A 23,101-nucleotide genomic window follows, 5' to 3' on the forward strand; every position below is an offset into this window, starting at 1 on the left:
ATTGGACAGGTAAACAAGACATGTAAAATCAATCCACCAGGGGGCTTAAAATGAGGGAGAGCTTTGTTTTTTTTTTTTTTTAAAGGCAAACTTGGAGCACAAGAACACGTGTTAAAAAGGCATCAGTTCAGGTTACCCTGAACAGTAGTCCAAGGACAGGGAGGATCCTGTTTGACAGGCTGGGCAGGTGTTGGCCAGGGAGAGAGACTGAGCCTTGCTATTGCATTTGTCTCTTGTCCTCCAGGCAGTTTCAGGCTATCAGCGCACAAAATACACAATTGTCCAAAATTACGCATGTTAGATGGTGCAGACGCACTCACCCCACCCCCCACACACACACACACACAATTATAGGCTACATATTAAACATAATATTTATTCAGCAAAGTGATATTAATTATTACTTTCTTTTTATCCGTGAGTAAGCAGACTCAGCGAAAATGCTTTGAAAGTGCTTTCGAATAATGGCCTATCAAAACAGCCTATTTGAAAGAACCCGACCAAGTGCGGACTGAGAAGGAGACGTGGGGGAGGAGAACACAGAAAGAGGGCGGATGGAAATACACAGGTAGGTAGTCAGCCGTGGGAATGCTGCATGCTATCCGGAGAGTTCGCTTTGGATACCGGGGAGTTGAATTGCTCAAACACCTGTTAGTGGTCAGCGTTGGTCTTAGCAAAACCAACGTTTAAACCTCTTGGACGGCTGTATCCTCCTACTCAGCAGAAGACAAAAAGGATTATAGACATGCTTTGACGAATGTCTGTGGGGTAATTTACCGTCGAATATGCAGTGGGACTAATGAGAACACGGAAATGTAACAGGCCTTCTTCTCGCTACAGGTAGGTTATGACTATGAAACAACTCGAATGATCTAGGGCTATTTGCAGACCTTTAAACTGCATAGTATCTCTGTAATTGTTGGGTTTGCCCACGATAACAGGTTACAACAATTAGAAATCCATACATTTTTTTTAAAAAGTTATCGAAAACAATGCATCTGCCAAATAATCAACATAGCTTTAGTATAGCCTAGGCATAACTTAGGCCCTACGTCTTAGTGTCTTACAATGTCTGCTGGTCAACTTATGTATTGTAGTGATAACATATGTTTTACTTAACATCTTGTGCGTGTTTAACTTTAACTTTAGTGTCATTTGTTAATTTGTGTACATTTTGAGGGCCTAACCAATGTTAACAGATAGGCTACAATGGAAACTGATTTGAGTGACAACTTTCCACAGGAATATTAAGGACTATTGGAGGGTATGTTACCCTAATAATTCAATGACAATTCTATGTTTATTTTAGCCTGAGACCAAAAGGCACCGAAGTGTTATGACTGGTTTCAGGTCAAAGTACCAAAAGTGGTAATAGTCAATCAATTTAATATCAAAATGAAGCCTAATTGAATTGATCTAATTATAACTGTGCCACAGTGTGCATATGCCCATACATGAAACTTCTTATAATTCTTATTCTTATTCTTACTTCTTATAATGAATTTGTTAACAGTTGGGTAACAGTTAACAGTCAATAAATAACACTACACATTACACATTATAACCACACCGGTGGGACTGAGGGAATATGGTGTCATGAAACTTATTCGGATGATGATAGACAAGAGTAGGCTATGAGGTAGCCCATGAGAGTTAAGGTGAAGCTACACAACTTGTTTCAATATAGTCTATACACTTTACTGCATCTTTAAATGAATTTGACGTAATATCCAATACAATCCCAGGCTTCTTGATGTGGTGATCTTGTCACATCCATTACTACCTGCCGGAAGGTTGAAAGGTTGGCTGCAAAATGTGTTTACATAGTCCTGTGTGTGAAGTCAAAGCTACTGGGTATCCTTGTCTTTACTTATGTCAGTGCGCTAACTACTGTTGGTTTGCTCACTGGCTGAGTTCAAATTGAAGAATGTTCTATTCTGAATGCTATGGCCACAACCCCTTTTTTGATGACGAACCAGTGATAAATGAAAACATTGACGACTGTGAGTCACTTCAAATTAATGTTGTGTCTGGTTTGTTAAGCAAATTATTTTCTTTTCCTCTAGAGGAAACTATAGCTATTTTGTTAAATCCGCTTGTTGTGGAACTTTTCCAGAGATCACATTTCTAGTGTTTTTGTATGGGTTGTCGTTTTGTTTTCAGCTGTTCCCAGTTTAGAAGAGTAGCCTACTTGTTCAAACTGAATGATTACTTTTGAGTTGGGAATGATCTGTTTGAGTAGTCCTCATTGTCTAATTCGGAATGTAAAGGCACTTTTTGATACATAACGAAATACATTTGTATTAAGTATGGACAAATTCCGAAAAGGCTGTTTGATAATGACAGGCATGTCATGTGACTAACTTGCCGGTTTTCATCATATCCTGCATGATATACTGGGTGTGGACTTATGCACTGGGTGTGCAGTTTCGGTTGCAATTTGATAATGTTCTTTCATACTTGTCCGAACTAGCCATATGTTTGAGACAACTTTGTGTGTCTTCTTCAGCTCTCTCAAAGCGGCTTTGATTAATTATTTGTAGGACAGTAGGCAAGAGCACTGCAGCCTGGTCTCTTGACAACCCACACACAGGAATGTTGGACTCCTGCTTTCATGTCCTGATAAAACTTTGAGCAAGCAAATGAAGGCTTTATTGCCGTTTAGTGTCGTTGTGTAAAAGTCCATCAGAATGTGAGAAAGCCAACATGTAACAGGAATTGAATTTCCCCCCCTAAAATTAAAATGATAAACTTTCATTAAACTATGAAACCACCATGTCTATATCAACACCTTAGGAACCTTAGTACTTCTCCTTTACCTTAGTAATTTCTGCATTATCTGTTTTAACTATGCATGATATTTTACATAACAATTTTTTCACTTTCATGCACTGGTAATTCTTTGGAATTGCATTTCTAGTTTAATTATTACACTAATTTAAACATTTAGATGTTTATCTAACAGCTAATGATAATGCTCAAGGCTTGACGTCATTGTAGGGTAATTTGCTGTGTGAGTAACTGAAAGCAATTTATATTCAGGGTTGTTGGTCTTACAATGAGAAAGTAATTATCATTGACAAAGGATAAAGGTTATGTAGAACATTCCTATCACTTTAAATACTGAGAACCCATAACTTTAGACCCATGGCTTTTGGTGCAGTTCCAAGTTTTATTTGGGTAAATCTGTACAAATAATATTGAATGTGTAGTTTCCACATTCTCTCAATTAGTAGTTTAGCATGCTAGCCCAGCTCCTTAGCCACTATGTTACCACTGTCCCAGTTGTAATTTTCCTTAAGCACTTATTGCTACTAACCTCAGGGATTCTGTTCTGTGCTCCAAGTGTGTAGGATGATGTCATGGTGATGGACCAGGACACTCAGTGGCTGTATCAGCTCCTGGCTGAGGTCCAGCTAGAGCGGTTCTACCTAAGGGTTCGAGACGGACTGAATGTGACTCGGATTGAACACCTGAATTATGTGAAGGAATCTGATCTCGAACAGATTGGCATTAGCAAACCAGGTCAGTACTTTCTTGTTATGGTTGCAATGCTGTTACTAATGAAAAAGTAGAACATCTGTGGTATAGACACCAGTGATGGTACTCACTAGTATGAGGTGGAACACAAAGCCAACAGAGTTGTAACTCCTACTTATTAAAACTAAACATTAGTATGCTAAGTGCTATGCATGTGTTACTAGGTCATCAAAATATAGTGTATCAAAATATTCAAGCTCCAATAAGTTATGAGCATTTGATCTTTTTTTCCCCCTTTAGGACAGCGAAGACTTTGGGATGCCGTTAAGCGTTACAAGACCAATGCACGTCCACGCTCATGGATGGCCAAGGTGACCAGTCTACTCCTTCTTGTCCTTCTCTCTCCCTATTTGCTTTTGCACTGAACTGAACTACTTGATCACTCTTTCCTTGCTGCCCTGGCAGGTGTTCAGCGGTCGTGGCCCTGAGGGGAGCGACCAGTGGAGTGGCAGCGGGCAGGGGCAGGGTCCGGAGATGGGCCGAGCTCTCACCTGTCTGATCCAGGACAGCGAGCTGTCACTGGGGGAGAAGCTGGGATCGGGCTCCTTTGGGGTGGTGAAGAGGGGCGAGTGGCACACCCCAACGGGAAGAGTAGTAAGTGTGTTTGGGCTAATTTGGGCGCTTTGATAAAGCACTTAAGTCAGAGACTTTCTAATGAGGAGATACAGCACTTAAAAAACCCTCCATAGAAATGCATGGGGCTACTACACATATCACACCCCTTCCTCGGCAAAACGTCGACATGTGAATATATTGAGCCAATCATGTGGTGTGATGTGAATACATTGAGCCAATCATATGGTGTGTTGTGAAGACATCGTGCCAATCATGTGTCGTGATCTCGCCGCTGGAACAAGATTGGTGTCGTGAAGCCTTGCGCACGCGCATTTCTGCCGAGATGGATGCCCGACGAGTGCCCAAAAAGCGTTGCTATATGGCCGCTGAGTGGAGGGACTTGCCTAAAAGGACTTTGCTAAGTTCAACTGTTATCATTTGGGTAGAATAAGCAGTGCAACTGTGTGCAGGCATGTTTTTAGCACTACATAGTTTGCATATGTTATATAAAGTTCACCTGTTAAATGTTGTCATTTTATACAGATTCCAGTAGCAGTTAAATCGTTAAGGAACAGTCTTTCCAGGCAGACGGACACACTGACCGACTTCTTACAGGAGGTCACAGTGATGCAGTCCCTCGATCACCCCAACATCATTCATCTCTATGGTGTGGTTCTTACGCAACCTCTTAAAATGGTAAAATAGCTTTCCTCCAGCATTTTATAGAGTCCAGTGGAATTTCTTTTTAAATGCATTAAAAAAAGTGTGACGGCTACTTTCACTTCCTGTGAATACACTTACCATGTTCACCATAGTGTGTTTTCTTAATCTGATGCCTCTCTGTAGCAAATGGTTCAATTTTTGATTGCATTGACTTTTGCCCCTTCTCTCCAAGGTGACCGAGTTGGCCCAGTTGGGCTCCCTGTATGATATGCTGCGCTCGCGTCAGGGTGAGTATCCACTTGCCCGCCTGTGGCTCTTCAGCACCCAGATCGCAGCAGGAATGGAGTACCTGGAGAGCAGGCGTTTCATCCATAGAGACCTGGCGGCCCGGAACGTTCTGTTGGCCTCCAGGGAGCTGGTGAAGATTGGAGACTTTGGTCTGATGAGGGGCCTGGGGCAGGATAAGGACCACTATGTCATGACCGCACACAAACGCATCCCTTTTGCCTGGTAAGAAATTAAGAGATAAAGAGAGCGAGAGTTGTCACTGGAATTGTCTGGGCCTCCTGTATTTTGTCAAATCATACATGCTTTTTGCATACTTTCATTTGTTATTTATGCTCTCTTTCTGTCACAATGGTTGAAACCTTTCTCTCTCTCTCTCTCTCTCTCTCTCTCTCTCTCTCTAGGTGTGCTCCAGAGAGTCTGCGAGTGGGCTCTTTCTCCCACGCCTCAGATGTGTGGATGTTTGGAGTCACACTCTGGGAGATGTTCACATACTGTGAGGAGCCCTGGCTTGGTCTGTCAGGCAGACAGGTGTGTGTGCGTGTGTGTGTTCAGAGAATAGTACACGTGTGTCTGCAGTAATACCAAAAGTTATTTTAGCCAGTATACAGTATAGGTATCATGTTGAACCTGCTAAACAAACATGCATTGTGGCACTCCCTGTTGGTAAATTTTCATGTACCAAAGTTAGTTGGAAACTCAGTCAAGATGAAGGTCAATCAAGAAGCAGGTTTATTCTTGTCAATGAGGCGCGTCAAGGGAGAATACAGCCTTCAGCTCAGGAGCATCGACTACCATTCTAAAGACTACAGGAAGAGGCTGGCCTTTTATGCTCAATTTGCAAGGGTGTTGTTCACGTGGTGATCATAGGTACAACGTCCTCTGATTGGCTTTCTCTTCCCGCCGTTTCCATCAGCCACACCCAGACACACCTACACACACCTACACACACCCACTTTCTATTAACATATTAGGCCGGCTCCTCAGGTAGAAATGTTATACAGGATGTTCTAAACATTCTTACACTTAATTCATTGTACTCCTTGTACTGAGACTATAAAAATGATACCAAACATGAATACATTTACAGTTAATAACACAAACATATAATTCAGCTAAAGTTTAACCCAGGGTCTTTGTCTACTCAAAGACAGATTGTTGACAGATGGTAGGAGCAAAAGGTATCCAGCCAGTGGGAAGCCTTTCACACCTACATTTGCATTGAATAAATCAAAGGGACAGGGATAGAATACACTCTCAATGTAAATGGGGCTAAGCCTCCACCAAGTCTGGGGCAAGAAATGGTCATACAGAATTATTCCCTTCATCCCCATAAGTGAATGTGCACTGAACGGGTGCTCTCACCTTGTGTGTGTTCAGATTCTCTACCGTGTGGAGAGAGAGGGAGATCGGCTGGAGCGACCCACAGACTGCCCTCAGGAGCTCTTCACTGTGATGCGGAAATGCTGGGCCTGCAACCCTAATGACCGACCCACCTTTGCGGAGCTCACAACGCTGGTGGCTGATGTCAGTAGGACTGATTGAAGAACTGATTTACATGACTTGCTTTATGTTATTATATATTTGACAGTCTACTCAATATGGTAAAATGAATAATGGCTGTCCAAAAGATAAAAGAGAAGACGTACCATATAGTTGAGGTCATTTGTAAAGGTCTTTTTGCCAATCTTTTTTTTTGGTATTCTATATTTCTTACCACAGGCAAAGCCTATGGAGGTTCGTGTTACTAGGGACTTCACAGAGCACAGAAAACTTAGCCTACTGACCAATGACTCGGTGACAGTTATAGACCACGGGTGAGTAAAATATTGTGAACTGAGGAAAGAAAGCATGCGATGAATGACAGAGAGGGTTTGTTGTTAACCTACATGCATCCCCCCACTTTCTTTTTTAAATGCCTGCCTGAATTTACCACATACCACATACCTACTATAATATGGCTTGGCTCTAATCCCCACATTCTTGCAGTTGGATGGTGCTTGGTGATGAGGGGCCTTGGAGACGGCCCCTTTTGATGAGGGGGCTGTTATCACAGTACTAAGGCGAGACAAGAGAAACGTCTTTTGAGCTTTTTCTATGTGGTGCTTTAGGGGCTCCTGAAGCCAGAAACACAAGGACAATCTGTAACCAGCACCTTTTCTGTTAATGAGGCCTTTTACGACTGCTGGCAGAGTAGATTATGTTTTTTTTTTCTCTCTTGAAATTGGCAAGTGGCGTCATTCAGGGGATGGACAGAAATGTCAGAAATATCTTCAGAAACTGAATATCTAGTGAATCTAGTGAAAATAGAGTAGACCCACCCTTTGCCTTCAAAACATTTATTTCAAGGAGTGCAATCATACAAATGACTATATGGTATACTTCCCTTCTAGAAGGCCAGTCTTCTACTTTTAACAGGGGTGATGAAGGAAGGGGAGATATGTAGTTCATACTCTTTGCTCCTGCTCTCACTATAAAGGCTCTTGATTTCTTCCTTTTGATCCTAGTCTTGTGAAATGACTCCTCACCATCCCATTCAGTGTTAAAAGCCTTATCTGGCTCACACCAACATAAACTTGCTCAGTTTTATAACAGTAAAGAGGAATTGTCAAAAAAAAAAACAGATAACCAGCCATGTTTTTTCTGTCACTCACCCAGCTATATTTGGTGTTTTTGTGCATGCCGTGGACCAAAATGTTTTTTGAATAGTGGCCTTGCCTCCTACTCTGTGAGGGTTTCTATAGGTATGGTTCTGTTATATTTTGTACTGAGTTACCAAGCGAATATCTGTCCCTGTCAGAGGCACTTCGTATGTATATTGTCCAAGACCTCTCTGTTTTGTACACCTTTAGTTGTGTACACCTGTTTTGTACACCTTTAGTTGTGCCAAAGCAAACCCTCAAGCACTTTTGTGCCTTTGAAAATGTTGACATCATTACATCGCTGGATGTGTAAATGTATTACATTACATTACATTACATTACATTACATTACATTTGGCTGACGCTTTTTAACCAAAGCGACTAACAACATGGTAAACAGTAAGTTTTAGAACAATTCTCACAATTTTAGGACAGTTTAAAAAAAAACACATTAGAGTACAGTAAGAATAAGTGCGTCGGTGAGTGCTGTATTTTAACAGTTACTTGTCAGTTTAACGGCTGGTGAGTGCTAGGATCAGTAAGACTTGTTGTAAGTGTTGCTATGAGAGTAGATGTTCTCTAAAGAGCTGGGTCTTCAGGAGTTTTTTGAACGTGGAAAAGGATGTCCCTGCCCTTGTAGGAACTGGCAGTGTGTTCCACCAACGAGGAACAACAGATGAGAAAAGTTTGGATTGGCTTGAGCGTACCGGTGGTAGAGCTAGACGTCGTTCGTCAGAGGAGCGCAGCGGTCTGGAGGTAGTGTAAGTCTGTATGAGGGCATTCAAGTAGGTGGGAGCAGAACCGGAGACTACTTTGTAGGCAAGCGTTAGAGACTTGAATTTGATGCGGGCCGCCATAGGTAGCCAGTGTAGCTGGATGAGCAGCGGGGTAACATGTGCCCTTTTGGGTTGGTTGTAGACCAGGCGCGCCGCTGCGTTCTGGATCATCTGAAGTGGTTTCACTGCGCAGGCTGGGAGACCTGTCAGGAGGGCATTGCAGTAGTCGAGTCGTGAGATGACTATTGCCTGAACCAGAAGTTGGGTAGCATCTTGAGTCAAGTAAGTCCTGATTTTCCGTATGTTGTAGAGTGCGAAACGGCATGACCGGGCGACTGAGGCAACATGATCTGAGAAGTTTAGTTGGTTGTCGAGAACAACTCCTAGATTTCTTGCAGTCCTGGTCGGTGAAACAGACAGGGAGTCAAATTTGATGTTGATGTCGTGGTGTATGGTAGGTTTAGCTGGGATGACCAGCAGTTCAGTCTTTGAGAGGTTCAGCTGGAGGTGGTGTGCCTTCATCCATGTAGCTATGTCTGAAAGGCAATCCGAGATCCGTGCTGAAACCAGGGGGTCGTCAGGTGGAAAGGACAGATAGAGCTGTGTGTCGTCTGCATAGCAGTGGTATGAGTATTAAGATGTGGTATGAGTATTAAGATGTGTTTTGAGATTTCACAGTCTCTCCTTGACTATACAGTGTGTTTTAGATCGCAGGTATTCATTTTACATCAGTACTGTACACAATTCTATGAGCGTGTATAACTTGGTTAAATCTGAACCCCATATTGTAACCGTGGATATTTGGAACCAATCTCTTCATTTGTATCCTACTTGCTGCCTGTTTGCTTGTTTCAAGTGTTGCACTAAGTGTTTTGAGACCATGGTCCATGGTGAAACTTCACTTTAAATAACAATACATTGAATTGAATTGGACACAGTAAATATTCTGGTGAAGATGTTGTCCTCTGGTCTCTCTGTGGCAGGCTGGAGCTGAGTGAGTGGAAGGGGCAGAACCAGAGGTCCCTGAGCATCGGCTGGTTCCCTGCAGCCCTGACCATCCCTGCCGTCCTCTCGGCCCCGAACCCCTCTGGAGGAGTGCACATCTCCGGCCCACTGAGGGGAAGCCTCCAGCACACGGGGCACGGCGACACCCATCCGAGTCGTAGCTGGGGGACACCTGAGCGCCTGGATGAGTCAGTGACATTTTAATGATTAAGGATTGGTTTAAAGTGCCAGCGGTATATAAATAGATTATGCATCGCAACCTAATGCAATCCAAATGGGAAATGTATATGAGAATCTTAAAAGTTCTTTTATTTAGTTTCCATGTTTAGAATTTACCGTTCACACTGTTTGCTTGCCATGTTGGTTTCTCTGGCATTCACTATAAATTCATCGGCTTTCTGTTGGTTTGACTTGTTTTTCCATAATGTTATTTACAGCAGCACAACATGGAAGGTTCCACTGGCCAAGGAGAAGGAGGGCTCCAACCTACAGAAGATGTCAGGTCAGAAAAATAAACATCAGAGATAGAGCAATAAGAGTATTCAGAGCAACAAATATTCCAGACCCTTTATGATCCTAGATCCTTAATGATCAGGTTTTGTATTTATTCATGATATCTATTTATATCGTTTAGTCACTTGATAGTTTTAGCAATGATCTATTAATATAGTCCAGGTCAGACAGTTAAATATTTAATATATACGATTAAATATTTAATATATCCCAAATTAATAGACAGTTTCCTCTGTCTTGCAGGAATGTCCCGGAGTTTAGAGTCAGTCCTGGGTTCCCAGCAAAATAAGGACCGAGGGAGACCAGACGCCCGCAGGCCCCCCATACCTGCCTCTGTTGCAGGCGGTCACTTTGTTCAGGACCCCCGTCGTTTCAGCGAAGCGAGCATCGTGCCCCCGCCGCGCCCACCTCCCCCGAACTTCAAACCGTCAAAGTACCCGGTGTTGGTGCGTGACCGTCGGCATGCCGCAGCCCAAGGCCCGCCGCAGATGTGGGCTCTGCCCCCACCTCAGCATCCACAACTACTGCAGCCGCAGCCGCAGCACGGCCCTGGAGGTGGCAACCTGGTCCGAATGGCCCCCATGGCTCGGTCAACCCCTCTGCTGGACGACGGTGGCGGTGGCGACAAAGACCGGGAGAAGGAGAGATCACGAGACAAATATCCACCACACGTACAACTGGATAAGGAAGGATTAATCAGACAGGTGATTGTTTTTTTTTTTGTGTGTTTGCCATGGTTGCTGTAATAAAGTACACTCGGAGTACACTGAAGAAGGCACTACTCCGAAACGTGTCTGTGCAATAAAACATTTTTGTATGCAAAGTGTGGCCTTTTTTCTCCTTTCTGATCAGTTATACAAGTTTGGCCCAGCACTCTGAAAGACAAAAAAGAGACTGAGTAAAGCCTGCTCCTGCCATACAATTTGCTGTAATCAAGTTACATGTGACCATACACACTTTCTTCAGGTAATTTCTACATGCTTGTGTGTTATTGACCAGGTACTCGAGGCGGTACATGGAGCGACCAGTGAGGATGCGCGAGCGGCCTTATTCAGAAATGAATGGAACCCTGTGAGGGCTGAGCAGCAGCTAAAGGTAATTTTGCACCCAATTCATTTGGATTTATGCATCATTTCATTTCATCATAGAAAATGAGTTCCCGTATTTTATGTTATGCACTTTTCAGTCTATTTTTGTTGATACAATTTGCGATAAGGGCTTTTCGAATGAGTGCTGGCTTAAAATGTCTGCAGTGTCATTTCTGTGCCTGTGTTGAACATGTTATAGCAACCTCTGCACCTTTTATTGACACTGGTTATGTTGTGCCCCACCCACCCCACTGAAACTCATACATGTGCTCTGCCATTTTGTTGCATTAGATGGAGCAGTTGTACTTCATGAGCTTGTGTTCTAAAGAGGACTGCTACAGAGTCCTTTCCAGACACAAGTGGGACTTGCAGCAGGCCAGTCGATTCCTCCTCAGGATGGCAAAAGAAGGAAGAGTAGAGCGTGTGTAGAAAGTCGGACCATACCAGTAACGAACAAATGGACATCATACAAACAAATGTGCTGTTTTATATTACAATTTGAATTATATGAACTTTTTTTTACCATTTTTAGCAAATGTCTTTTTTTCAAATCCAAAACTAGATTTAATTTTTTAATCCAGAAGAATTTGTATATAATACTGACAAAGCCTTCTGCGCTGTATAAATGGGACTTGCAGAAGGCCAGTTGAAACCTCATCACGATGGCCAAAAAGGAATGAAAAGGAACAGAGCATGTGAAAGATGCCAAAATCGGACCATACCAGTAACAAATCAGACCAGTACAGAGCAAGTGGACACATGCTGTTTTTCATTACAATTTGAATTATATGAACTTTTTACAATTTTTAGCAAAGATGTCTTTTTTAAATGAAAACGTTTTAATCCCAAGGAATTTGTATATATACTGACCGAACCTTTTGCATTGTATAATTTTGATCAATTTCAGTGTAATATAAACTAACCATGTGTAAAAAATGTCTGGTGACTTGTTTCCACATCTGTCCAAGGGGGGGCAGTGCGGAGTCTGTTGCTGCTTTTCTCTCCACCCCAGGCCGCACCCACAAGTCCTCCCTCAGACTAGTAAAATCCTGTACCGCAGCCAAGTCTGTGAGCCCACGCAGGGTGGAGTCAACATAACACGTTACAGATACCTCGGGAGGGAGAACACTTTCTCCTCCCCCGCCATCTTTAACATTCAAACACATCATACGACAACACGACATATACTGATTATTGTTTATTATACAATGACAATATTTGGACATGATATAAATTGGTTCATTTGAAATAAAATAACATTGACATAAGCATTAATTGATCGTGGAATGAAAGCACTTAGGTGTTTGGTAATACAGCACCACAGTTAGTGAACATGGATAATTGACATTTTTCTCTGATGACAGTCTTTAGCCATTTGGTATATGGCACATGGTGTATGATACTAATATATACTATATATATATATATATATTTTATATATAGTATATATTAGTGAGTATGTATGAGAAACACTTAACATAAACATCACAATACCACTGGACAGAAATGTCAAAGTTCAGGCAATGGCTTCATCATTCAGTCAACTCCCCTGTTAAGGTTTTTTGGCTTTACTACAATCAACTAACCAAACCAACAGCCCACCCAATAAACAAATCTAGAGCAGACCAAAAATCATTATCATGATAAACGATGCATGCATCATTAAACATCAGGTGTCCTGAAGAGGCATTGTTCTAAAGGCTGGACAGAGAACTTGATAATCCAGTTCTGTTGGCTGCGGGTCCCACATGATCCAAATTTCCACTTGGCCTCTCGCTCCTCTCCCGTGCATGTCATTACACACCACACTTCTTGGAGGTTTATTTTCTCAATACACAGGAACCACTATTCATCCCTGACAACAAGCTGCTTTTGAGAGTGAACCCAAGACAAGCGCAGCCTTTCTAGGAGCACCTCGTCTTGCTTTTAGCTGCTACACACAAAACAGATGGGTGTCATTTCTCTTTGGCTAAACCTATAAAGCTCTCTGGAGGGACTGTTCCACACCCTATGAAGCCCATGTGTTAAGGCATGTAATTATGTAGAGCTTTCCTGAATGAGAATAAGAGCATTCTTCAAGTCCAGTGCCTTTTCATTTCCAACTTAGATACCCCCTGCCTCCCCACATGTAAACTCCGTTCATCTGTTATACTGTAACAGGTCAATGTGTTGTGGACTTTCCTTCCTATTGGTACAACATCCAAACTTTCAGTGACCTCGCAGGAAAGAGTGACTCAGATTTTCCTCACCCTCTCTCGCCTGCATTCCCAGCTAATACAATCTTACACAACCTCTCATTGTGACACACCTACTTTTGTTGCCATTTCACTGTTATGCACATACATCAAACAAAAAGGAATACATTACAAAACCAACTCGCCCACAACCTACTTACAAATACATCACAACATTTACCAGGATGATTAAAAAAACTGCATATTAATTGTATAAAATGGCCTTTACAGATAAGTAATATAAAATATCTATTTCAAACAAACTTTGACATTTGGTAAATAATAATGACTATAAAAAAAAAAAAATAGTAGATGTGGCTAATATTAACCTTGATACAAATGTAGTAATAAAACATATAGAGTAGAGAGAACATGACTGTGTGTGTGTAAGTGACACAAGAAAAGGAAGGATGTGACAGCTTGGAGTAGAAAAGGTGACACTCTCATTTCTGAAGCAACAAATGGCTTACTGGAGCGAGCAACACAGTAGCTCAGGAGTGGCTGAAGAGCCTAAGCTAGACGTTGACATTTCCACAGGGGATGGTGGGATGACTTGTGGACATCCCTGCTCATCCTCTTATGAGAAAACAGTGTTGCGCTGATTGGTGTCCCCAACTTTCTCAAAGAACATGAAATCCTACCGGAAAACAAAAATAGCTCGCAAATCATTTTCTATACAGTGGCGTAACGATTTAAAACATCTTGTGCAATGTCTGAATATCCGGCTTACACCGTTAGCAAATAAGACATTTCAACTGAGCGTTCATTACTCACGATAAGGAAGCAAGCACCCATCAGCACGGCCTTCATTTTGACATCCATGTCCAGAGGGAACTGGATGCCAAAGTTATCCGTGTCCGTGAACACCTCTTTGAGTAGACCACTCCACTGCTTACTGATACGGCCAATACTATGACCACCATCTTTCCCCTTCAGCTGGGAACACAAAGGACAGCATGAGAGATAGAGATAGAGATAGAGATAGAGATAGAGATAGAGATAGAGATAGAGATAGAGATAGAGATAGAGATAGAGATAGAGAGCGCACGCACGCACGCCCTTGCTGTGACAGTCTACGATTAATGTGGAGCATGGGCTACAACTAAGCATAGAGAGGGAAAAGGACCTCCGTTGACCAAAAAAAAAAAAACTGCCTGTGGTTGCCCTTGGGAGTCAAGCAATGGAATGTGGTTGGCCTGCATAGGCCTGGGATAATGTTGATGCGAGTCAGACAGAAGACGGGCCAGGTTTTAGTATTTCTGTCCGTCTCAAACTACGTTAAGATGGTATGTTTAGCAACCAGAATTTTAAACATTTTCTTGGGGGAGAAATCCCCGAATCCCCATTTATATCAAAGTCTGACTTGATGATTTTAAGGGTCCAGGCCTGGGTGCGCTCATGTACCCGATAGTTGCAACACATGCCTTAACAGAAACTGGTTCCAACGTCCCGGTCTCTCACAGGCTACACATTTGCATGTTTGGTGGTAATGGGGCTTCAGATTTTATTTTGTCCTTGCGCAAAACAGACAGGTTGTCGTCTTATTATTGAATGATGAAATCACATGGAAGACTTTCTAAATCAGCTTTTTTTTTAAATCTCAAACATTTAGGCTATTAAAACTCAAATAAGACTACATATGGAATATCACACACCAGGAATTCCAAAACTGTTCAAAAGTTCTAAACAGGCAAACTTATGAGCAGGGATGGATTACTGAACGGGCCTAATGGACCCAGGCCCAGGGGCCCAAGTGTTCAGGGATCCCTGAAGCCCAAACCTCTGTGTGAAGTCACTACTATGTTCTCCAGCCCTGATATCGGAATAGAGCCCCTCAGTCAAATAACATAGGTTATGTTATGTGATATGTCTTAATAGGGCCCCTCAATCATATAACATAGGTTATATTATTCACCCTGATATCTAAATGGGGCCCCTCATTTGAACAACACAGGTCACACTCTGTGATAATCATGCTTTGTAATTGCCATCTTTTTTCACAGCAAGATGCCTTAAATGTGTTGATGGTTATATTATACTGTAGACACTGTAGTAGTATGCAAACACTGCTCACCACTGGCAGAGTTTATGATCATAAAGTGCCGTCCTTTTTACCTGCCAAGGGAAATTACTGCGATTCTGCTAGTCGCAGTATACATCCCGCCTACCAACAACAACAGCGATAAGAACGCGGCTCTTAGTGAACTGTACCAGGCGGTCAGTGAACAACAGACGGCACACCCAGACGGTTTCACCATCTTCACTGGAGATTTTAACCATGCTGATCTTAAAACTGTACTTCCAAAGCTACACCAGCATGTTGATTTTCCAACAAGAGGAGATAACATCCTGGACCTGGTCTACACTACACACAAAGGAGCATACAAAGCCACCCCCCTCCCCCACATTGGACTTTCAGACCACATCACTGTTATGCTAATGCCCGCATACAGACAAAGGGTAAAAGCGAACAAACCGGTTCGTAAGCAGGTAAAAGTGTGGCCTGAGGGAGCCTCCGATGCTCTTCAAGACTGCTTTGACACAACAGACTGGGAAATGTTTAAGCAGGCAGCCACTTACAACAACCGGACAGACATAGAGGAGTATACAGACACTGTAACCTCTTACATCACCAAGTGCATCGATGATGTGACCCATACAAAAGACATCACTCGGGCTAACTGGAAGCCATGGCTGACAGGGGATGTCCTCAGGCTGCTGAGGGCCAGAGACAAAGCCTACAGAGCTGGGGATGAAGCTGGCATGAGAACAGCGAGAGCCAACCTGTCCCGTGGCATCAAGGAAGCAAAAAAGGAATACACTCACAAGATAACCACCCACTTCAAAGACAGCAGGAACGCACAAAGCCTATGGCAGGGCATTCAGGCCCTCACGGACTACAAGCCCGCGCCACAGAGCTGTGAGAGCAACATCCCTCTGCTCAACAACCTGAACCGCTTCTTTGCTCGTTTTGAAGCACAAAACAGCACCTGCCCACAGAAGACCCATCCCCCTCTACATGAGCAGCCCCTGTGCCTCTCTGCCGACAGCGTGAAGGACACTTGCTGCTATCAACACCCGTAAGGCAACAGGTCCAGACAACATCCCAGGTCGTGCGCTGAAGGACTGCGCAGGGGAGCTTAAGGATGTCTTCACAGACATCTTTAACACTTCCCTGAAGCAAGCCATCGTCCCATCATGTTTCAAAGCTGCCACAATCATACCTGTGCCGAAGAAAACTGCTCCATCCTGCTTCAATGACTACCGCCCTGTGGCACTGACACCCATCATCATGAAGTGCTTTGAGCGGCTTGTCATGTCACATATCAAATCCATTCTCCCCCCCACCCTGGACCCCTTCCAGTTTGCATACCGAGCCAAGCGGTCTACAGAGGATGCAATCTGCTCTGCCCTCCACCCAGCCCTCACCCACCTGGAAAAAAAGAGACTCATATGTGAGATTGCTGTTTATAGACTTCAGTTCTGCATTCAACACCATAATACCACAACAACTCATCTGCAAACTTGACAAACTGGGACTCCGTACCTACCTCTGCAACTGGCTACTGGACTTCCTCGGTCAGAGGCCTCAAGTAGTACGTGTTGGCAACAATACCTCAAGCAGCATCACACTGAGCACAGGGGCCCCCCAAGGCTGCGTGCTCAGTCCGCTGCTCTTCACCCTGCTGACGCAGGACTGTTGCTGTAGGTTGCAGTGCAATCACATAGTGAAATTTGCTGACGACACAACTCTGGTGGGTCTCATCACCAAGGGCGATGAGACTCAATACAGGTTGGAGGTCGACCATCTGACCACGTGGTGCAGGGACAACAACCTCCTGCTGAACGTCAGCAAGACCAAAGAGATTGTTGTTGACTTCCGGAGGTCACAACCAACACCTGCCATTGACCATCGACGGTGCTGTGGTGGAGAGAGCGAGCAGCACCAAATTCCTGGGGGTGCACATCAGTGAAGACCTCTCCTGGACCACCAACACTGCATCACTGGCGAAGAGAGCTCAGCGCCGCCTGTACTTCCTGCGGAAACTCAGGCGAGCAAGTGCTCCACCAGCCATCATGACCACATTCTACCGAGGCACCATTGAGAGCATACTCTCCAGCTGTATCGCTGTGTGGGCGGAAGCTGCACTGAATACAACAGGAAAGCCCTGCAGCGCATAGTGAACACAGCTGGAAGGATTATTGGTGCTTCACTCCCCTCCCTGAAGGACATTTACACCACCCACCTCACCCGCAAGACGACCAAAATTGTGAGTGATGCAAGTCACCCCGCTCACAATCTGTTTGATCTACTGCCCTCTGGGAAGAGGTACAGAAGCCTGCACTCCCGCCCTACCAGACTCACCAACAGCTTCATACACCAAGCTGTAAGGATGCTGAACTCTCTCCCTCCTCCACCCTCAGCTACATAACATCCTGGACATTGGACCCACAATGGCCGCCTGCACTACTCCACTTGCACACTTGTACACTTTACAACTTGTTGTTGTTGTCCTGAAAACACAACACTTCTGCTGCTCTTACATAACTTGCACCACTATGCCACTTTCTTTCTTAGGTCAAACAGAACTACCCAAGCCTTTTATTGGCCTGACTTTGCACTAGTATTTTATTGACTGTCTATGCACAATTTCAACCAAATTTTGCTGCTCTTATTTTTTCATTATTATGTGTGCCCTCTTATTTAATTACTTTTTTGTTTACTTGAATGTTATGTTTGTCTGTGGACTTAAATTGGTAAAATATGTCTCGTCTTCACCGTGGGATAGTGAGAAACGTAATTTCGATCTCTTTGTATGTCTGGAACATGTGAAGAAATTGACAATAAAGCTGACTTTGACTTTATCTATCTAAACGTTTTTCATCCAGTCAGCTGAGGATCCGATGAGCTCATGATGAGAGTACTAAGGTACTAGAATAAGGTAATAAAATAAATAAATAAATAAAAAAGATGATTGTTTTATGTCCATTTTCATATGTTCCAGGAGATGCATTCATGTTTGCAAAGGAAAGTTTGAAAAATTGTGCATCATCAGGGATCAATCACTTGAATTTGAACTTGCTGACTCCACAGGCTAAAACCAATGAATGCCCTGGTGCTTACCTCAAAGTTCACATCTCCACAGCAATTGCAGGCAAGGCATGGCCCTTCTAGTTTCATCACCGTCTCACGGTTTGGGCCTCGAATAGAGAATTTGGGATAGCAAGCGTTCCAGTCCTGGGTGACATAACCAATGGTGGTACCAGGTGGTGCTTGTACTTCCATCTACCCCACACACACACACACACACACACACACACACACACAGGGAGAGATTTCTTAAATGACACACTAAATAAATACACAGGCAGAGAGAGGGGGAGGGGAGTTCTTAAATCACTCAAATGACTTTTAAAATGACTTATGAAATGACATGCATTAATGTTGCATTCTTTGATGATTACAAACAAATCTCCCACCATGAGGCAATCAGTGCTCGACATTGCTGCCTGTAACTGGATCTCTGTTTGTGCCACGACGGTCCAAGAATACTCCGTTACTAAGGTTAGGACTCTCACATGACTACTGGGATGTGATGTGGGTGGGTGGTGAGTACTAATGTAGTCCAGAGTGTTCATATGACACCCTTGGCCTTAGCCCAGCCAGTGTTGTGATTTGAAAGCCATTGAGGTAGATGGGGCGAAATGAAAAGGGATTGGCTTAGGTAAATAAAGGCCCATTCATAGGAAAAAATTTTTTTTCTCTGGTTAGGCAGGAAGACCTGCAGATTGTCTATATTCAGAACAGAACAGCTAGCCACACAAAGTCATGCTTAACATGGCACGCCTGTAAAACGAGAGGACCTGACTGACTGCAGGATCTTTTGACCTGATTGCAGAAATTCTGACCTTTCCGGTTAGTATGGTGCCCAATCAGTAACGGCACCATCCTGGCCCCCAGTACCCACATATTTATGACGACAGATCTTCTGATCAGACCTTTCAGGTCTTTCGGATTAGTGAGCTGCCAAATGGCAAAACCCATGATGAAACAAAAGAGAATGTCCACACACCGGCACCGTAGCTCCCACCATTTGATTAACCCAACAGAGTTGTCTTCAGGCAAAATCAAGACCCCCCCATGCATTAATGGCTGCCTGAATGGCCTTGTTACCTCTTGAAGGCAGCAGGGACACCAGCAGGACGCACAACGGAAGGGCCTCACGAGCCGAATGACCTCACGGTCACCGTTGTCCTTAATCTTCATGTCAAAGCTACGTAGCGAGCCACAGCAGTTGCGAGTACAACAGTCGTTCTTCTCCTTAGCCTTGTAAATCTTCTGCCCCATGCTGTTTTTGATCTCATACTGGTTGTTGGTCTCAAAGCCGATGAATGCTTGATGAATGCAGGAGGAAAGAGAGAGACATTAATTGCAAAATGTTACCAGGTTGAACAAAGCAATGGCTCAATGGTGAAGTTAGATTAGAAGAAACAACAAAAATCCAAAAAAACAATATCCAACAGCAACACTGTGGGGAGGTGGTAGTGTAGCGGTTAAGGAACTGGGCTAGCGTGCAGTAGCCTGAAAGTAGTGATGGCCAAATGAAGCTTTGGTGAAACACTGAACCACAGCAGTGTGAACCTAGCGACACTAGCTAAAAAAGCAAAAAGATGGCCGCCACACATACATTTTTCAACATAAAAGTCCTTAGCAAACCAATATTTTTTGTTACATATACTGGTTTGGGTAAGGACTTTTATGTTGAAAAATCTACATGTGGCAGCCATATTGGATTTTTTCATTAGTGTTGCTAGCTTCACACTGCTGTGGTTTAGTGGTTCACCAAAGCTTCATTTGCCCATCACTACCTGAAAGTTGTCGGTTCAATTCCCGGCTTCCACAGTTGTGCTCTTGAGCAAGGCACTTAACACCAAGTTGCTCCGGAGACAATGTAATCCCTTGTAATATAGTTGACATGTATAAGTCGCTTTGGCTAAAAATGCGTCAGCCAAATGTAATGTAATGTAAAGCAACACAACATACTATAAAACAGCAGTATGTAAATTATATTGACTTACGGCTCGTGTCCATTATTGCGGCGCGTAGACGCAAGTGGGCGTGTATAGGCTAAAGTGTATGGTATAACGTTTTATTTTTTGTAATTACACAATGCCAGCTAACGTAGGCTACTAAAGTGGAGGTAGCCTACTACTGTTAACATATTTGTAAGTGTTTCAATAAAATCACTGACATGTTCCTCCAAAGCACATTCTGTCTTGGTTCAAGTCGCCAACAAGGTTTTTTTGATAGGGTGCAGTGGCGAACTTGTTCTAAACTTAACTTCTTCGCCACTATATAGCTTAATATATTTTCATAAAACCTACACGATTATCAGGCGGAACAAATATTTCTGGCAGGCTATTGTTCCGGACCGGAAGACTAGAGCAAAGGTCAGAACTTGTTTACCGAAAATGTACTTTCATTGGCTAACCGCCTCGCGTTAACCACCCTCATTTGCATAAAGTTCAGCTGAGCCAGAGAATGTCTAAGGGTTAGGGCCCAACTTCTTGACGCGCCGCCTCGGTTCGAATGGCCGCGCTGCCTTCCCAAGGTGCATTGCGGAAGCGTAAACCATGCCTTGCCGCTCTCCATCAATGTAGGAAATCAATGGGCTATGTCCGGCGCGGTGGGCTTTGCCGCGATAATGGACACGAGCCGTAACCTACTATATAACAGCAGTAAGTAGATTATATTGACTAACATACTATATAATAGTAGTATGTAGATTATAATGACTAACCTTCCAGAAGCTCTACTTTCTGATGTATCAAAATCTGATCAATCTGAAAAAGAGACCAAAAAGGATTATATTGACATGAAGAAACAAATGAAGCCCCTCATGCCCAGATAGATATCTTAATATACACATGTCCTATGATATATACCCAGGTCCATAAGATGACAAATCAGTTAGATCAATTAGACAAATCAGAAATTAGTAGAAAACACCACAAGCCACTCTAACAGTGATTTGAAGAAAAAACTAAAATGAAATGAAACAAACAAACAAAACACAACACAATCAGCTACAGCCATTTTCCTGCTCTGGACTCCCTGCGTGGAGTACCCACCTGTGAGAGGTACTCCAGGCCCGGTGGCACACCCACTGGCACTGAGACTGGTGCGGGGGCCACAGGTGCAGCTGGTCCTGAGGGCTGGTATGGAGGGGCTCCAGGTCCCGAGTGCTGGTACTGGGGGGGAGCTGGCCCTCCATACTCCTGCATTGGCATGGGTGGACCTGGGCTAACCGGGCCGGGTTGGTACATGACTGGCTGGTCTGGAGAGGGCTGGTAACCCATGTGAAACCCAACAGGAGGAGGCGCTTGGCCGGGGTCACCGTAGCCTGGCTGGGACATGGGATATGGGTGCATGGAATATCCACCAGGTTGAGGCACAGGGTAAGGACCCTGGTGAGGGGAAGGGTACCCTGTAGGGTAAAATAGAAGCAATAGAATAACACAGTAAAATAGAAGCAATAGAATACCACAGTAAAATAGAAGCAATAGAATACCACAATACTAAACATAAGCGCTGAGACTACTGTAAGGACTATCAAAATGTAACCAACGACAGAAAACAGGAAGGTTCACTTTAGGGGACAGTAAGATGCATTAGACTTGTGAAATTGTAGAAATTACAAGCTGTCTGACTCCATTAAATTAGTAAACTAGAAAATGTAATTTCGAGGAAATTACCAGTGCATGAAAATATAAATATACTGTATATTAACATAAAATGCAAAACAAACTTTTATTTGGAAACAGTTGGCAGGAGTCATAGTTGATAACAACTGACAGTTGAAATGTCTAAACAGTTAAATAGTTGAGTAGTTTAAATAGTTAAATTATTTAATAGTGAATTATTGTAGTGAGGACGTTTATTTTGAAACAGTTGTGGGCAGAGGAAATAGGAACAGAATCTGTATTCTTAATAGAGCCAGATTGTATGCTTAAAGCCTGAGACAGAGTATATAGTTTAAAAGTTGAATTTAGATAGTGTAATGGATGTTGATAGACAGAAAGTTGAATGGATGTTGATAGGCAGATTGTTTAATGGATGTTGGTGGATAGTTTAATGGGTGGATGAGTGAATGGTTTGAAGAGGATGAATGGATAGAAAGTTGGATGGAATATGCCTTATATCCTTGTAGAATGGAGAGACACAGAGAGATTTGGCCTACTTAAGCAGAAAGCAGTTGATACAGGTGCAATCAGTTTAACTGGCCCTTTGATGGGTCCTAGTAGTGAGCAGCTGGAAGTTGATACAGGTGCAAATCAAGTTAATTAGCCCATTGTGATGTCATCAGCCCATGTTAAGTCTATGGGGAAAAATAAGCTTGTTTTTTATTAATATCTCAAAAAGTATAAAGTTTACAAAAGTGAAAAATACATTCCCCCACGTGTCCTTTTCAAGACCTACGTTACAAAGTTTGAACGAAGTTTCTACGTTAAAAGGTAGAAGCAGAAGAAGAAGCAGAAGAAGACGACGACTTCGGATAACAGAACAGTGCATTTTCATGTAATCTGTAATTACCTACAATATCACTAAGCAGTTTATAAACTAAATGTTCAGCACAATGGCAAGGCACACAAGGAGTTAAATAAATGGCAGATGAAGGAAGAGTTTATTACTGCAATACACGTTAGCTTAAAGCTACGTTCAGACTAGGCTTCTTTTTTGACAAGAAAAATTGGCCAGGGTGCTTTTCTTAGCTCTGGGCGCACTGAGACCCTGGTGA

At 43.2% G+C, this 23,101-nt stretch overlaps 2 protein-coding genes across 4 annotated transcripts in view; one reads left to right on the forward strand and one right to left on the reverse strand.

Annotated features, from left to right (window-relative positions):
- Nucleotides 1–557: 557 nt before the first annotated feature.
- On the forward strand, nucleotides 558–11,529 carry tnk1 (tyrosine kinase, non-receptor, 1). The gene is made up of 14 exons (XM_042069051.1): nucleotides 558–840; nucleotides 3,347–3,525; nucleotides 3,781–3,851; nucleotides 3,946–4,134; nucleotides 4,639–4,791; nucleotides 4,991–5,268; nucleotides 5,448–5,574; nucleotides 6,424–6,570; nucleotides 6,766–6,860; nucleotides 9,445–9,654; nucleotides 9,904–9,968; nucleotides 10,223–10,683; nucleotides 10,979–11,074; nucleotides 11,359–11,529. Exons 2-14 carry the CDS (start codon nucleotides 3,363–3,365, stop codon nucleotides 11,494–11,496), a joined length of 2,193 nt encoding a protein of 730 aa, XP_041924985.1. The 5' UTR covers nucleotides 558–840; nucleotides 3,347–3,362; the 3' UTR covers nucleotides 11,497–11,529.
- The window catches only part of LOC121689331 (phospholipid scramblase 2-like), a 35,509-nt gene continuing 18,332 nt past the window's right edge, over nucleotides 5,925–23,101 (reverse strand). For 2 of the 3 annotated variants that reach the window (XM_042069055.1, XM_042069052.1), the window contains 6 exons: nucleotides 21,435–21,790; nucleotides 21,104–21,146; nucleotides 19,477–19,697; nucleotides 18,427–18,588; nucleotides 14,076–14,237; nucleotides 12,251–13,938 (listed from right to left, as the gene is read on the reverse strand). In XM_042069055.1, coding sequence (XP_041924989.1) covers nucleotides 13,879–13,938; nucleotides 14,076–14,237; nucleotides 18,427–18,588; nucleotides 19,477–19,697; nucleotides 21,104–21,146; nucleotides 21,435–21,790 — 1,004 coding nt within the window. In that variant the 3' untranslated portion in view covers nucleotides 12,251–13,878. Of the gene's footprint in view, nucleotides 5,938–11,314; nucleotides 11,319–12,250; nucleotides 13,939–14,075; nucleotides 14,238–18,426; nucleotides 18,589–19,476; nucleotides 19,698–21,103; nucleotides 21,147–21,434; nucleotides 21,791–23,101 lie in introns of those variants that run through there. The other variant, XM_042069054.1, reaches the window with a different exon arrangement.

Source organism: Alosa sapidissima, chromosome 18 (assembly GCF_018492685.1).
Source record: "Alosa sapidissima isolate fAloSap1 chromosome 18, fAloSap1.pri, whole genome shotgun sequence".
Lineage (NCBI taxonomy): Eukaryota > Metazoa > Chordata > Actinopteri > Clupeiformes > Clupeidae > Alosa > Alosa sapidissima.

What these genes read in the sequence shown, in the direction of transcription:
- tnk1 (XM_042069051.1), top strand. Translation starts at nt 3,363, where the DNA reads ATGGTGATGGACCAGGACACTCAGTGGCTGTATCAGCTCCTGGCTGAG. An exon ending in CAACCTACAGAAGATGTCAG is followed by an intron (nt 9,969 to 10,222) that starts GTCAGAAAAATA and finishes TCTGTCTTGCAG; the next exon opens with GAATGTCCCGGAGTTTAGAG. An exon ending in GGGCTGAGCAGCAGCTAAAG is followed by an intron (nt 11,075 to 11,358) that starts GTAATTTTGCAC and finishes TTGTTGCATTAG; the next exon opens with ATGGAGCAGTTGTACTTCAT.